The following is a 14,843-nucleotide window of genomic DNA, read 5'->3' as shown; positions in this document are numbered from 1 at the left end:
TACCCAAGTATTTTTCGCTAGATGTCAGCAGCGCTCCACCAATCCCGCTGCTGCAGTAGGCACATTTTTTCGCTAGATGGCAGCAGCGCTCCACAAACCGGGCGGCTGCAGTACCCAAGTATTTTTCACTAGATGGCAGCAGCGCTCCACCAATCCCGCTGCTGCAGTAGCCACATTTTTTCGCTAGATGGCAGCAGCTCTCCACAAACCGGGCGGCTGCAGTTCCCAATTTTATTTCGCTAGATGGCAGCAGCGCCCCACCAGTCCCGCTGCTGCAGTAGCCACAGTTTTTCGCTAGATGGCAGCAGCGTTCCACAATCCGGGCGGCTGCAGTACCCAAGTATTTTTCGCTAGATGTCAGCAGCGCTCCACCAATCCCGCTGCTGCAGTAGGCACATTTTTTCGCTAGATGGCAGCAGCGCTCCACAAACCGGGCGGCTGCAGTACCCAATTTTATTTCGCTAGATGGAAGCAGCGCTCCACCAATCCCGCTGCTGCAGTAGCCACATTTTTTCGCTAGATGGCAGCAGCGCTCCACAAACCGGGCGGCTGCAGTACCCAATTTTATTTCGCTAGATGGAAGCAGCGCTGCACCAACAGGGCCGGCTGCAGTAATCAAATATTTATCGCTAGATGGCAGCAGCGCTCCACCAACCGGTCGGCTGCAGAAAAAATTTTATTTCGCTAGATGGCAGCAGCGCTCCACCAACCCGGCGGCTGCATTACGCAATTTTTTCTCGCCAGATGGCAGAAGCGCTCCACCAAGCCCGCAGAGACACGAGGGCCGGCTCAGAGGAGCCCGCGGCGGCACCGAGCCCCTTCTCGGCCCGACGCAGAACGGGAGCCACAGCCCCTCCTCGGCCGGCTCCGGGCCGCGCTGCCCGGCGGGGCGGGGCCGGGACCGGCGGGCGTGGGCGGAGCCGGCGGGCGTGGGCGGAGCCGGCGGCGGGCCCGGCCCGGCCCCGGAAGGTGGGTTCATTTCCGGCCCGCGCGGCGCGCTGGAGCGGCGGTGCGGGGCTTACCCGGGAGCCTGGAAGACTTTGGGGCCGGGACGTGCGGCGGCGCGCTGGGTGAGCGGTCGGTCTGAGGGCATCCGGGGGCCGGTGGGCGAGCCCGGGCGTGGCCGGCAGCGGCCGACCGGGGGGGGACGGGCTGGCCGGCGCTCGGCCGCGGCAGGGAGCGCCTGGTGCCGGCGGCGGGCGGGCTGAGGCGGGCGGCCCGGCCCGGGACCGGCGGGGCTGCCGGCGGTTCTCGTCTCCCCGGCAGTGACGGTGGTCAGCGGCCTCCTCACGGTGCTGCCTTTTTTTTTCTCGGAGCTATGCCGCTACCTCAGCGAGGAGGTGAGGAGCGGCGGCGGGGCGGCCCCGGTGCTCCCTTGTGGCGGCGGGACTCGGGAGGGGGGTCGGCCCGCGGCGCCCTGCCGCCCCCCCGCCGCCTCCGGGCTGCCCGGGCAGCCGCTGCAGCCGCCGCAGCTCTGCGCGGGGCTTTGTCTTTCCCCCAGCCGCTGGCCGGGGCTGGGGCTGCCGGCCCCCGCGGGCCGCAGAGGCTGCCTTGGGGTCTGCTGTAACGCTGTCGCGGGGGGGTGGCTCAGGAGCCTCTTCAGCCCCTGCGAGCGGGCAAGGGAAGGAAAAGAAAGCCGGCGGCGGACTCCGCCTCCCCCTCCCCATTGTTGTTTTCTCTAAAAAGTATTACGAAGGGCAAGCACTTAGCTACCGGGGAGGGTTGGGAGGCAGCAGCTCAGGTGTCTCGCTGATCCTGTGTCGTGACAGTCAGCTCCTTGGCTGGAGCAGCCGAGGGGAAGAGGCCTTTGGATTTGCTTCCCAGTGAAACGGGGCTCTTTTGTTTTTTCTTTGTATCTAGGTTTATCCGGAATTGTACGTTGACAAATCAAGGGGAGCTAAACTGAAGGTCACTCTAGGTGCTACTTTTCCACATGTGCCTTGTGCTTGTGAGTCGGACTGCTGACTACGGAGGGATAACTTTTGTACTTGCTGAGGGCCCACAAGGCTCCGTGTGCCCGCTGCTTCCGAGTGCTGCGCTGCTGCTTGGGCAACAGCCGGGGAGGAATTGGTGGTCCCTGGTGGTTACGCAGCCAGGCCTGCTGGGCGCTTAAACCAGCGCGTCCGGTCGGGGAGTATTATTTTTCTAGATTGTAAATGAGCCTGAGGCATAAACCCATTTACATTTCTGTATGGCGGTGTACTTTGTCAGAGAGCTCAGTCGCACTGACGGAGCTGGCACAGAGTCCCCTTGGGACTCCAGATTTGACTGTCTTGTTGAAAGGCTCGAGAGCCTGCTTTGGAAGTCACTTGGCAAGGCACAGCTTTGCCGTTAATTTTGTACTTGACTTTTGACTGTAATACCAATGCCACATCTTAGCTTTTCTCCAGAAGTTATAAAAGCAGAATGAGCGTTAAGAATCTGATGACCTTTTAACTAAATTCAAAACAAAGTTGCAGGATGAAGTGACTGGAAGTCCTGCAAGTCTGACTGGGTATTGCTGCCATGCATGTTATCTGCCTGTCTACCTGCCTCTTGTTCTGCTGTGGTAATTCCTTCAGGTAATGCGTTGGGCTCTGAATGTAGTGCAGTTGACTTCCTCCTGTTCCCCTGCGATGTTATCGGTCTTTGCCTTCCTCACGTTTCACAGGGCGTGGGAAGGCCGGAGAGACTGGAAGCCTCGGCTGTTGTGTGCGAAGAAGCTATGAGCCTTCTAAGAGAGCATGTAGCCAGCAAGCTCATCGTGGTGCTTCGGCACCAAGCCAATACGACAGACCTCAATGTTTTTTGTGAAAGGGATCACAAGGAAATGTGCTGATGTTGAAGGGAGAAAGGTGGTAGGGGAAGAGGTAGGAGGCAGTTTTCAACCAATTTTAGGCTTAACTCCTGTGTTCCTGAGAATGGTTCTGGGCTTTGAGGGGTTTGCTTTTGGCTTTTTGCCTTAAGCGCGTCTACCTTTCAGGGTAACGCTTTCTTGGAAGTTGGAAACTGTCCTTCTTGAACACCAAACCAAAGCCCCTACCTGGGAAGGCCGTTTAGGGTGCTGCACCGTGTGTTTTATTCCCTGTCGGTCACTTGACACTAGCTGTACATGCTCTCCCGGTTTGGCACGTTCTTACCCTGCTGGCTGAAAGATTCTGTCTTTTCACTTCCTCGGCTTGCCACAGGCCATAACAAATGTGTGTTCATAGACCGCTTTCCTTGCTCGCTGCTTTCAGATTTGAGCATCGATGCCATGGACGGAGCAGGAGAGCCTCAGCAGGACGTAGAGCACAAGCCGTTTAAACAACACTTGGATAAAGCTGCCAGTCGTGTGACTCCAGAAGCAGAGAGACGCGGTAAGATGCTATTCTGTCATTCTTGGATGGATGCTCGCATAGTCTTTCCATCACCGTATGCCTGCTATGAGATTCATGGGAACAAGGGACGGCTGAATTCACAGCGTTTTAAGCAACACAAACTATTGAAAAGTTTATAGGACACAAGTCTATTACACTGGCAGATCAGACAAGCTCCTCTGTGTGTGTATATACGTTATACTCGGTACTTTTGCGAGGCAAGTCTTTGCCTGGTCCCTCTGAAATTGGGACAAGGACTCATTGATGCGTTTCAGGAGCAAAGCTGCTGAGTGAATAGGCTTTTCCTACTAGAAATCAAGCAGCTGCTCTGGCAAAACTTGACTTTGGTTGCATTTTTAAATCCTAGGAGGCTGAGAAACGGGACAAGCTGGCTAGAGGAAAGAGCCTCTCTCCAGGGAAGGCTCCGCTGACTTGACCCTTAAGCCTAAACTTGTGTCTTACTATGTTTGCTTTGTGTGTGTTAATGCATACCTGATTAATAGATTTCAGTTGATTTATCAGTTACAAGTTGGAGTAAGTGGTCCTTGGCTACATAAACCTCTCCTCTGTATTTTTTGACATGTTATGGCTTACTGTTCTACTTCAATACAAACCGGGAACGATTCTGGTAGTGTTGCAGTCTAACGGTAATACTGCAAGACTTTGTCTTTCTAAAACGTGAGGTCCTTGTTATCTGTTCTGGGAGATAGTGTAGTTCTGTGTATTGGCATGAACTAAAGTTGCTGATTTGTTGTAACACAGATTTAGCTTTTCTGTTCTTAAAGCTGAAAGGCTAAACTAAGCCAAGAACTGAACAGTGGGTAGGTACGAGACCTTCTGGTGTCACAGAAGTGAGGTGATAGCGTTCTTACTGTTGTGTCATTTAGCAGCCTTTCTGTATTCAGAGGCTGTGACGTGACAAATGTAATGTCTGGGGTCAAACCCCGCTTTTTTGTACACAATTCTCTGTTTCCACATATGGGCCTCCTGCCTTACTTGTGTTGCCAGCCTCCACTGGGATTACTAGGTCTGAACTGGTTGCTCTCGCTCATTATATTATCAATGGAGAGGAAGAGAAACTTGCAGGGAGCAAACAGTCTCATCCAGGAGAGGCATTTTGAAAGCGATCGAATTGCATTGCATGCAACGAGCAATTTCTTCTGCTGTCTGGAAAAAGGATATGGCAAGTTTGATTTCCACCACACATGTGGCAAGTTAGATTGGAAGTGTCCACCCACCTTTGTGAAACTCTATGACTATCAATTTCTGTTAGTAACACTTGATGTTCAGTCAGTTATTTAAGTGGCAACTATAGCAGTATTGTCTGGTAAAGGAAAAATCCACACAGACGTGGTTACCGCTGGGCTTGCTTTAGTCATGACTCAGAGCTGGGCCACCACCCCAGTGGGTGACAGAGAACCAAGGGATACAGCGTAGGTTATATACGCTTATCAGATCATTAGTCAATGTCTGGAGTTTTTAGGAGTTTCTTTTGGTCCTGTCAGTTGTGTGAATCCATCACCTGACTCTGTCCCAGTTGATTCACCTGCTCGGTTCCAGTCTCTGCCTCGGTTCCAAGCTCCTCCTTGGATCGTGATCTTCTTTCTGCCTGCTTTTAACTCACACGCTCCTTCAAGCGCGCTTAGTCTTTGAAAGAGCAGTTCCTATTCACATGCACCGATTTTTCCAAAACCGCCTGTGTTTCTGAAAGCACCTGTGTCCACAGATTGATCATCTGTTGCTTCTCTGTTCTCCCACTGATTAACTGGACTGGGTTTTAAACCAGCCTTGGATTAGGGCTATGCTAGGGACGGGGCCTGGTTCTGCCACTTAGCTGCTTCCGCACTTTAAATTTCTTAGTTAAAAATACATTTTATTTAACATTAACCTTAAATTTAGTAAAGCATACCTAAATATTATGGAGTAGTATGTGGAGGCTTTTCCTGAACATCGTTACATTAAAATAGTTAATAGCTTAATGATTTCTATGGTAGGTTGCATTCTGTGCTGGGATGTCATCTCATTAATTTCCATTGGATGGCCGTAGAGGATTGAATATGTTATTTTTTTTATTATTATTTTTATTTACTGTTTTCTTCCTTTTAACATGGGCCAAGTTTTCCAGCGTCATGTGTCATATCTGCGTGCAAGTCGAGGACCATGTTAACAGCACAAAACTTTGCATGTGGGGTTTTATCTACTGCAGTTTCTTTATAGTATCTAAGCTGTGTGCAGTACTTCTGGGTGCTCTCTGAGATAACTCGACAGGCAGCTACTGATTACATTCAGAAAGCTGTTACTAGTTGCTGTATCTTGAAAGACTCCATGTGTTGTACAGGTGTTCTTGTTCAAATGGCAGGAATCATGGCTTTGACAAAGCATAGGAATTATTAAGCTGCATTCTTCCTGACGCTATCTTTTAGTGTAATTACAGGATCAAAACCCATACTGGTTGAATTCTTAAGTGTACTTTCAACTTGTTTGAATGTTGTAAGCTGTAGAAAGTAAGTCTCATACAGTGGTTTAAGAATGGGTATATTTTCCTAAAAGTTTTTATTTGCTTGATCATAACTACCATAAAGAAGTGAGGTTAATGATTGATTTTCATGAATATTTCATACTTTCTAATTAAAATCTCTTTTTTTCTGTGGCTAATACAGATGTCTTTAATACTCACTTCTGTCCACCTGTTATACCTCCCAATCTCAACAAAGAGGGTCCCGATAACATTTTGTCCCCTCAGCAGTGTCTGACTTACCACCTGCCCCGGCCTTAGTTATCCAAGAAGCCGCCTTTTCGAGGCTCATCAGAGGGTAGTGCGGCGGTGCCTAGACAGTGAGCATTAGAGGGCTTTTGTAATACAGCAGACTTGGTCCTGTCCTTCAGGATTTGTGAGTGAAACAGCCTGGTTTTAAGGGGCCTCTTCTAATAAGAACCCATGTTTCTGAAAAGTTTAGACATGCAGTTCCTTGGCTCACTTATTCCGAACTCCAAAGCTTGCAGACCTTTCGTATCTGTTTTGGTTCTTGGAAAAACAAAGGTCCTGTTTGAGTTTTCTGGAGGCATGTTTTGCCCTTTGGCAGGTTTCAGCTGTCACCAGCTCTCATCTCCTCTTTTACGAGTCCCTCAGCAGCCTTCTACACTTAAAAACATAAAACTCCATGAGTTTGTGCCCCAGCTGTACTGTGGGTGCGCATTCAACACACAGGTGGCACAGACACCGGCAGAATTGTAAAGTCATGACAAAGACAGAAATTCCTTGGAGATTTCTAGTAAGCCATTGGTTAATGTGTGTGCATTGTCAGCATCGTTTTTCTGGAGGACTGAGTGTTAGTTTTCCGCTTGGGAGATTCGCACTCTGATCTAGTTCCACAGAAATGTATACCTGTGTTTCCTACGTATCATGGGACAGGATTACGCGTTATGCGCTGTTGTCTGCTATTTAAAATGTTGTTTGTGTAACAGGTCCTGTATCAGTTGCAATTTGCTGTTTGTGTCTGCTTTAGACAAAGTTTTAACAAAGCCTTTGTGCAAGTAACATCTGATCAGCGCTCCAGCAAGGCTTTCAGGTGGCTGATTCTATCTGTGGAGGGTGTGCTTCAGATGACAAATGCTACTCTGCTTCTTGATCTCTACTTTGCAGCTCAACAGGCTCTGTGCATTCTTTCAGGTGAGCTTCAGGTGCAGGATGCGCAGATTCTGACACAAAATAATTTCATTCATGACTAGAACAGTTTCTGTGCGTAGAGCAGAAGTACAAGATAGTGTTTCTAGACGTGCCTCATCACTTTGAATCCTCTTTTGTCTTAGAACTGGGGAAAGAAGAACAAAAGGTATTGATCCAAATGCTTTGGATGACGATCGCTGTGAAAGCTGTTACGGGGCAGAGTCAGAGGACATTCGGTAACCTTTACATCTTCTTAGTGCTTGAATCGGTACAGTTAATGTGGCGCACGTGTTGGTTTTTTTTTTCCAAAATGTCTGTGAAGGTCCATGCAGTGACATCCTCCTGGGCACCTGTTCGTAGAATGGTGAGTGCTGTTGTGTTTTAGTATGCCTATGCTGCACTCATTGTTAAGAGCGTGGAGGGTTAGGTTGTCTATTTTGTCTGCATGCCTGTTTAAGGACAGTAGTGCAAAGATTGTACCTTAGCAAACAGAACCTTTTCTGGGATTACTTGGTGTCCAGAGGGGAGCTGTATAAATTATTTCACCATTCTGTGATCTGTCTCGGAATAAAACCCGGTTATGGCTTTGCCTTCTCTGCAACTTCTGCTGCAGGCTTTGCATCCTTATGGGAGCAAAGACCAGACACCTATCACTCACACAAATGATGGGTGTCATTCGGTGTTTCCCATTCCTTCTACCTGCAAATTTGAGTAAGAATAGATTCATGATAGTCCACAGGTTCTGGACTATCCTTTGCTATTATTGTCTCTGTAGTAACTTAGTTTGTCACATCTGTCAAGTTGCATCCCTCACCAGAGGTGTTTCCATCTTGAGGGATTCATGATTCCAGCCTTCAACTTTTTGTTTTGTCCGGCACAACATGGAACCGAGACAGAAAATTGTTTTTTCTGGTGAGCGAGATGTTGTCCAGAGGTAGAAGAGCAATGAAGAAAGTTTGCCGTTAACCCTGCCTCTGGTGTTGGTGGTCTTTCCCTAAAAACTGAGGAAGGGAGGAATAGAAACAGGTAGATGCTTTGTTCACATGGGGAAGTTCCAAGCTGCTCAGAACTGTGGGAGACTGATGTCGTTTCTGTAGCAAATTTCTTTGCTGAGGGTTGACTTGGCTGTCTGAATGGACAACTAAAGCCCTCTTCGGACTGAAGCACTGCATTAAAACAGCTTGCATCCTCGTGCCAAAATCTCAAAAAGTACATCAGAAAGCTCAAGCTCCTTCAGGAGCATTAGACCACCTTTCAATGTCCAGCTCCTGAAGTTTGCTTCGTTGATTTGTTGAAATAAAATCCACCAGGGATTTGAGTCCTGAGCTGGAGTGACTCTTCATCGCTGTAAAGATGATAAGATGATGTTTGTGCTCTTGCAGGTGCTGCAATACTTGTGACAATGTCAGAGAAGCATACAGGTGACGAGGCTGGGCCTTCGAGAACACGGATAGCGTAGAGCAGTGCAAGAGGGAAGGATTTAGCCAGAAAATGCAAGAGCAGAAGAACGAGGGCTGCCAAGTGTACGGTTTCCTGGTGGTCAACAAGGTGAGAGATGGGTTTTGCCGTGAGCCTGTTGCGTGGTGTTGATGAGCGTCAGAAGGCACAGCCGGGGCATTCTGCTCTTTTTTCCAACTTTAAGTGTTCACAGGACTGTAATAACCCCATGGCTCAGTGAGGTACTTGTGCCTGTAGAGGGGTTCAGTAGGAGGGTCAGGAAAAGGGTGGGAAGGGGCTAATTCTCTGTTCCATGAGGTGGGTTGGCTGGAGAAGCTTAGCTTTTTCTACCATCTAGCTAGTGAGTCTTTTTACCGAGGTTTCTGGAGGGGGAGAGGCAGCTTCTTTGAGGTTAGGTTGTCCCACCTGCCCCTCTAGTCTCAAAACAGAGACCGCTGGTGGGTGCTGGAGATAACAGTAACCAACAACTTGTGGAAGGAGTGAAATGTTCCTTCTTTAGAAAACAAGTGGAAGCAAGACTATTGGAGTTGATTGTCAAGGTTGAAGATGCTCAAAGAGATGTTTTTTGCAACCGGTGTATGAAAATGTAGTACAAGATACACCAGATGACTATGTAACTACCCTGTCATTTGGCAGGTTACGGAGCTCAAAACACTTGGACGTGCACGTTACGTACCCAAGTACATTCTAGCAGTCAGGCCCAGGCTAATTTTTTTTATTTTACTTTTTAATTTCAAAATCTGGAGATTTTTTTACATCTTTGTGTACTATTCCTGGAGACAACATTATTTCTGGAAAAAAAACCAACAAAAAAACCCACCAAACACACTCCACCCACTCGCTCGTGAAGCCAGACATCATGTTTTGAGCATCATCATGGGTGCTGAACCATTACAGGACCCTTTGTCACAAAGTGTGATGAGCAGGAAAGATTCAAAGGGGAGTGCTGTGGGTAGCAAGGGTCCAAGGGTGGGTGTTAATAGGGAAATTTCTGGGGGCCATTGTTAGGCACTTACACTTTTGCGCATCTCCATTCTCATCAGGTCTGCAGTTAACGTATGTGATAGGTTTGCACGGACATTCAAAGGTGTAATGTAGCATGTGAGCTTGATGCATTGAAATCTTCCAGGGGAGAGTGTGTATGATTGCTAGCAAGTGTCAGGGAGGACTGACATCTGATATCCATATCCTTTTCATATTCAAGGTTAAAATTTTAATAAATTTTGTCTTTGGGGGGATTTTGGGGTGTGGGGTTTTTTTGATGGTAGGTTTAGTGCTTTATTTTTGAACACAGCTTGTTTTCATGGATGCATACATAGGACCACTGTTGTTTATTGTATTAAGGGTTTTCTTACCCTGCCTCCTCACCCTCCCAGTTACTTTCTCCACTCCGTTTCTGTAATACCTTTTTATTTCCTACAGCAGCAGTTAGTTCCCTCCCTGTAGACTTGAATCCTTTTTCTTCTCATTTTTATGTCCGCTAAAATACTCTGCATAGACCAGTTGTATACTAATCAACATCAGTATGTGATTATGGCTTTCCATATGACTGCCTGTGAGGAAGAGGGGATATTCATATCTCTTTTAGGACAGTATCTGCTGGTATTGTCACCTATGAAAATGAGTTGCTTATTGTCTATCTCATTTAAACAAAAATTTGAAAATACAACCGCCGGTATGACTGCTTTATTTATATAGATTCAGGCCTTTTAATGAAAGATTACTGTCTCCTGCGGGTAGCTGGAAATTTCCACTTTGCACCAGGAAAAAGTTTCCAACAGTCTCATGTACATGGTAAAGTATTTTCCTGCTTATTGTGACCTTTAGCTTCCAAGTGTTTCGGACCATTTCCTTTGAACATCTTTGCATTGCTATCTGTGGTAACAGCAGCACTGCTTCAGGGGGGAGGACATTGGTGAAATTTTGTTAGAGATGTTTAGAACTATCGGGAACAAATAGAAAAGTGTTTTCTGAAGGTGCTGCCACATGGGTGTGGGAGAACATGGAGGAGGATGTGTCTGGGCAGTCTCTCGGCCTCACTTGTTCTACACAACTTTGCTGCCCTGCTCTAAAACAACTTCAGGTACGGTGTTCGATCCGGGACTTGAATATCAGTATCTCTGGAAGGGATATTTTGGAGAAAAGCTCTTGAGAATTTCAAGGCAATTCAGAACTTTCAGAGTAAAATTTCAGTTGTGAACGACTTCAGCTTCCTCAAGTATATAGAAATACACAGTGGCCGGAATGACAGTGGTAGTTTACAGAATCATAGAATGGTTTGTGTTGGAAGGGACGGCCCCCTAGTCCAGCCCCCCTGCAGGAAGCAGGGGCATCTTTAACTAGATCAGGTTGCTTACAGCCCTGTCCAACCTGACCTTGAATGTTCCCAGGCATGGGGCATCTGCCACCTCTCTGGGCAACCTCTCCACGTGTTTCGCCACCCTCATCATAAAAAAATTTCTTCTATCTAGTCTGAATCTACCCTCTTTCAGTTTAAAACCACTAAGCCTTGTCCTATTGCTACAGGCCGCACTAAAACGTTTGTCCCCATCTTTCTTATAAGCCCCCTTTGAGTACTGAAAGGCCACAGTAAGGTCTCCCCAGAGCCTCTTCTCCGGGCTGAACAACCCCAATTCTCTCAGCCTGTCTTAGGAGAGGTGCTCCAGCCCTCTGATCGTTTTTGTGACTCTCCTCTGGACCTGCTTTGCCAAGGACTCCGGAGCCGGATGCAGTACTCCAGGTGGGTCTCACGAGAGCAGAGAGGCAGAATTGCTTCCCTCGACCTGGTGGTCATGCTTCCGTTGGATGCAGCCCAGGATATGGTCAGCTTTCTGCCCTGCGAGCACAGGTTGCTGGCTTGTGGCTATTTTTTCACCCACTGGTACCCCAAGTCCCTCTCTGCAGGCCTGCTGGGGCTGCCTTCACCCCCGAGCCTGTGTTGGCGCACGGGTAGTGGCGGTAACTGGGCACGTAAGTAAGGGCAGCGCATGGGCAGAACTGGCCGGAGGCCGCAACTTCCAATTAGGTGTGTGCGTGACGCATTCGAGATGCGTACCGGAACCGAAAGACAGCGCATGCGCAGAACTGGCCCGACGCTGGTGCGTAGGGGCCTCGAGCCAAGCATGCGCAGAAGCGGCTCGGCGCCGAGGAGCGCAGGTTTAAGACACACAAGGGCAGAACCGTGGCGTTGCCGAGCGAGGGGGAATTGAAACCGTGGCGGGGCGCAGCCGCTCCGCACACCTGCTCTCTCTAGGTTGGCGGGCTTCTCGCTAGGGGCGGGGCCGTTGCAGCAGCGAGCACCCGCAGTCTGCGTTTGTCCCGGGGCTACAGCGGCGCTGCAGCTCCGTACTCCCGTGCCAAGCGCGCGCTGGCAACGTGCTCGGGCGACGGCAGCGGCTCCTTACCGTGAGGCAGCAGCGGGCGCCGCGGCACCACCCCGCAGGCAGCGCGGGGTCGCGATGCCGTGAACAACGGCCGGCAGCGCCGAGCCGCCACCGCGTATGCGCGGCGCCAGGGCTGCAGCACCAATACTTGGCCGCCAGCTGGCAGCAGCAGCACGCTAACAACCGAATGCCTGCAGTATCCAACTTTGGCCGCCAGGTGACAGCAGTGCGCCACCAATCATGTGCTGAGAACTCGCCCTCACCAGAAGCAATGCTGCCAATTATTGGCTACCTGGGTCTTTATCTCTTACCATGTCGGAGCCTGTCCTCCCATAAGGATATGCTGCCACTCACAGGAGACCTGATCCACCACTTTGTCCTGGAGCAGTTCCATATTCCCCCGAGGAAATGCTGTCTCTGATTAAACACCTGGCCCATCACTCTGGCCTGAAAAAGGGCCTGCCCTCCCCAGAAATAATGCTGCTTCTCAGTGGTTACCTGGAGATTTTTCTCTTACCATATTGGAGCCTGTTCTCCCACTGGTGAGATGCTGCCTCTCACAAGAGGCCTGGTCCACCACTCTGTCCTGGAGTAGTCCTGCACTTTCCCAAAAAAATGCTGTCTCTTGCTGGATGCCTAGCCCATCATTCTGTCCTGAAAAATCGCCCACCCTCCCCAGAAGAAATGCTGCTGCTAACTGGCTACCTGGGGTTTTTTCTCTTACCATTTTGGAGCCTGTTCTCAGATCAGGCATTTTGCCTTTCACAGGAAACCTGGTCTGCCACTCTGTCCTGGAGTAGCCCCACATTCTCCTGAGGAAATGCTGTCTCTGACTGGATACTTGGCCCATCACTCTGTCCTAAAATAAGTACCCGTCCTCCCCAGAAGTAAGGATGCCAATAATTGACTACCTGTGGCCTGCCAGAAGAATGCTGCTCAGCAGTGATTGCTGGCCTTCAGTTATAGGTACTGTACATAGGTGTCTCTGTTACCTGGAGACATTTTCAGCAATTTTCACTTGGTTCTAGGCACTATAGTAATAATTTCAGCAATTATACTTAGGTCTGCTGTGTTAGTTACAGATATTTAGCAAACCACGTAACGGCCAGGCACTGCCATAAAGAACTACAAGCTACTATGCTCAGACCTTTAGTGGTCATCACGAAGCAGGACCAGAGAAGAGAAGGTAAATGACACTGATTGGTCCTGATCAGAAAGCTTGATCAATGGGCGGCTTTGCAATGTCCTTGCCGGAGCTGTGAGTAGTAACCCATGACCTGCAGACTACTGACGGAAAGGGGGAATACTGACCTGTAGGCAGCCTTTGGTAGATGACATTCCAAGACACCACACTGTTCCCTCTGTATACTCACACCTACACTTTTTGGTTTAAATCAAAGGCATGGAAACTCTTACTCAGCTGTGAGCAACAGTTCTGGTCTTACGTTCAGCCCTCCTCCTGCTGCAAAGGCTGAGACTGTAGGAAAAAAATGTTTCCATTCCCATAGCAGCGGTGCAGCTTCCTCCACATGTACAAGGTTATGCATCTCAGCAGAAATCAACAAAGCTTGCTCTTAGGAACACAACTAAAACCCACTGCCTCTGCCACTGTGCCCTAAGCCTTCATTGCCTTAAGAAACTCAACATGACCTACACAATCCACATCTTAATCTGTACGTGTGGTCCAACACCCCAATAGAGAGCACTGCTTCCTCCCCTGTCTCTGGCTGCCAGCCCTTGTCCGAGCTGCTCTTGCGTACTTCTGCTACTAGTTCTGCCCAGTCTATCAGGATAGCCCCAACTGCAAGGCTGCACAGCACATTCCCTATCACATGCAGCAAGGATGACACTACTCTCATTTTCTTCATTCTAGCATGTACACCACAGCACAGCTCTTCCTCTCATACAGGAGATTGCAGGGAACCATGATTATCTCAGCACTGCTGCAGGACAAATCACAGGGATCACATGCATGACAGGGAGAGAAATAGCCAAAGCTCCCCAATGTTCAGTACAAAGATCCCTTCCGATTTTTTGTCTGTAGTGCTCTACAAGGATTTCACATGCAAAACAACACATACTCACCCATTTTTCACAGGAAAACTCTGGTACCACATCCTGACACATAAAATATTTTGCTGTTATTTGATCACTTTCTACACAGCAGGATTCAGAGCTTCGTGGTGTAGGGAGGAATACGCTACCTGTGCTACCCATATGAAGAAGGGTGAAATGGTCCATCAGCTTCATAATGCACTTATTCTGACTTGCCCTTCCCTATGCACTTACACTGCAGGCTCTGAACAACCACCTGCCTCAGAAAGACATGGGTACTCATGTAGCCTAGTCCTCCTGCTCAATCCTACCTTGTACCTCTGAGGACCATACTGCAGCTCCTGCTCAACTGGCAGCTGTAGCTCAGGCCTTGGCATGCAACATAGCAATCACGGCCCACATGGCTGGGTCTGCAACACCACCCAGACAGAATGATGTGGAAATCCCTGCATCTCAGTAGCATTACTGGCAGGAAGCAAGTGTCCCAGATGCAGGCTTATGCAGTTTTACGCACTTTCAAGACACTGAAAAACTCCCCCTTGTAGGATTACATGTGAAACAACTGGACATTCAGGGTATCAGGGTACACGGGCCCTCTTTGCCTAGACACCAGCTGAGACCCTCCCTCTGCCACACACCCCTCGGTGCCACCAGCCCACTCACATCGCAGCCCGCAGCCCGCTGCCCTGCAGGCCGGCCTGCTCCCGGCTTTGAAACCTGCCTCCCCGTCCGCAGGCACAGGCCGCGCGTTCCATGAAGAGACGTGACCTCGAGCCATCCAGTGGCAGACGCCGCTGCCCCACCAAGGAGGTGCTCTCAAGGGGCGCTGTCTCCAGAAAAGGCGAAAACGTGCAAACAGAAACGTATTTTCTCTGCACTCCTCTTCCGCTGCAGCCGGGACAGACAGTTCCCGCTCCCCGCAGCGGGCAGCGGAGGCCCCAG

At 49.5% G+C, this 14,843-nt stretch overlaps 1 protein-coding gene across 1 annotated transcript; it reads left to right on the top strand.

Moving 5' to 3' along the window:
• Nucleotides 1–576: 576 nt before the first annotated feature.
• LOC308058372 (uncharacterized protein) lies at nt 577–13,261 on the top strand (the record flags this gene model as incomplete). Its single annotated transcript, XM_080374057.1, has 7 exons — nt 577–1,070; nt 1,861–1,918; nt 3,168–3,338; nt 7,149–7,241; nt 8,388–8,555; nt 10,202–11,203; nt 12,615–13,261. Coding segments are annotated over 5 exons (893 nt in total), but the record flags the coding sequence as incomplete, so codon positions are not given.
• Between the last annotated feature and the right edge of the window lie 1,582 nt (nt 13,262–14,843).

Source organism: Falco punctatus (genome assembly GCF_963210335.1).
Source record: "Falco punctatus genome assembly, chromosome: 1".
NCBI classification, from domain to species: Eukaryota; Metazoa; Chordata; class Aves; order Falconiformes; family Falconidae; genus Falco; species Falco punctatus.
The sequence above is the reverse complement of the archived record's forward strand: the minus strand, read 5'-3'. Positions and strand labels throughout refer to the sequence as shown.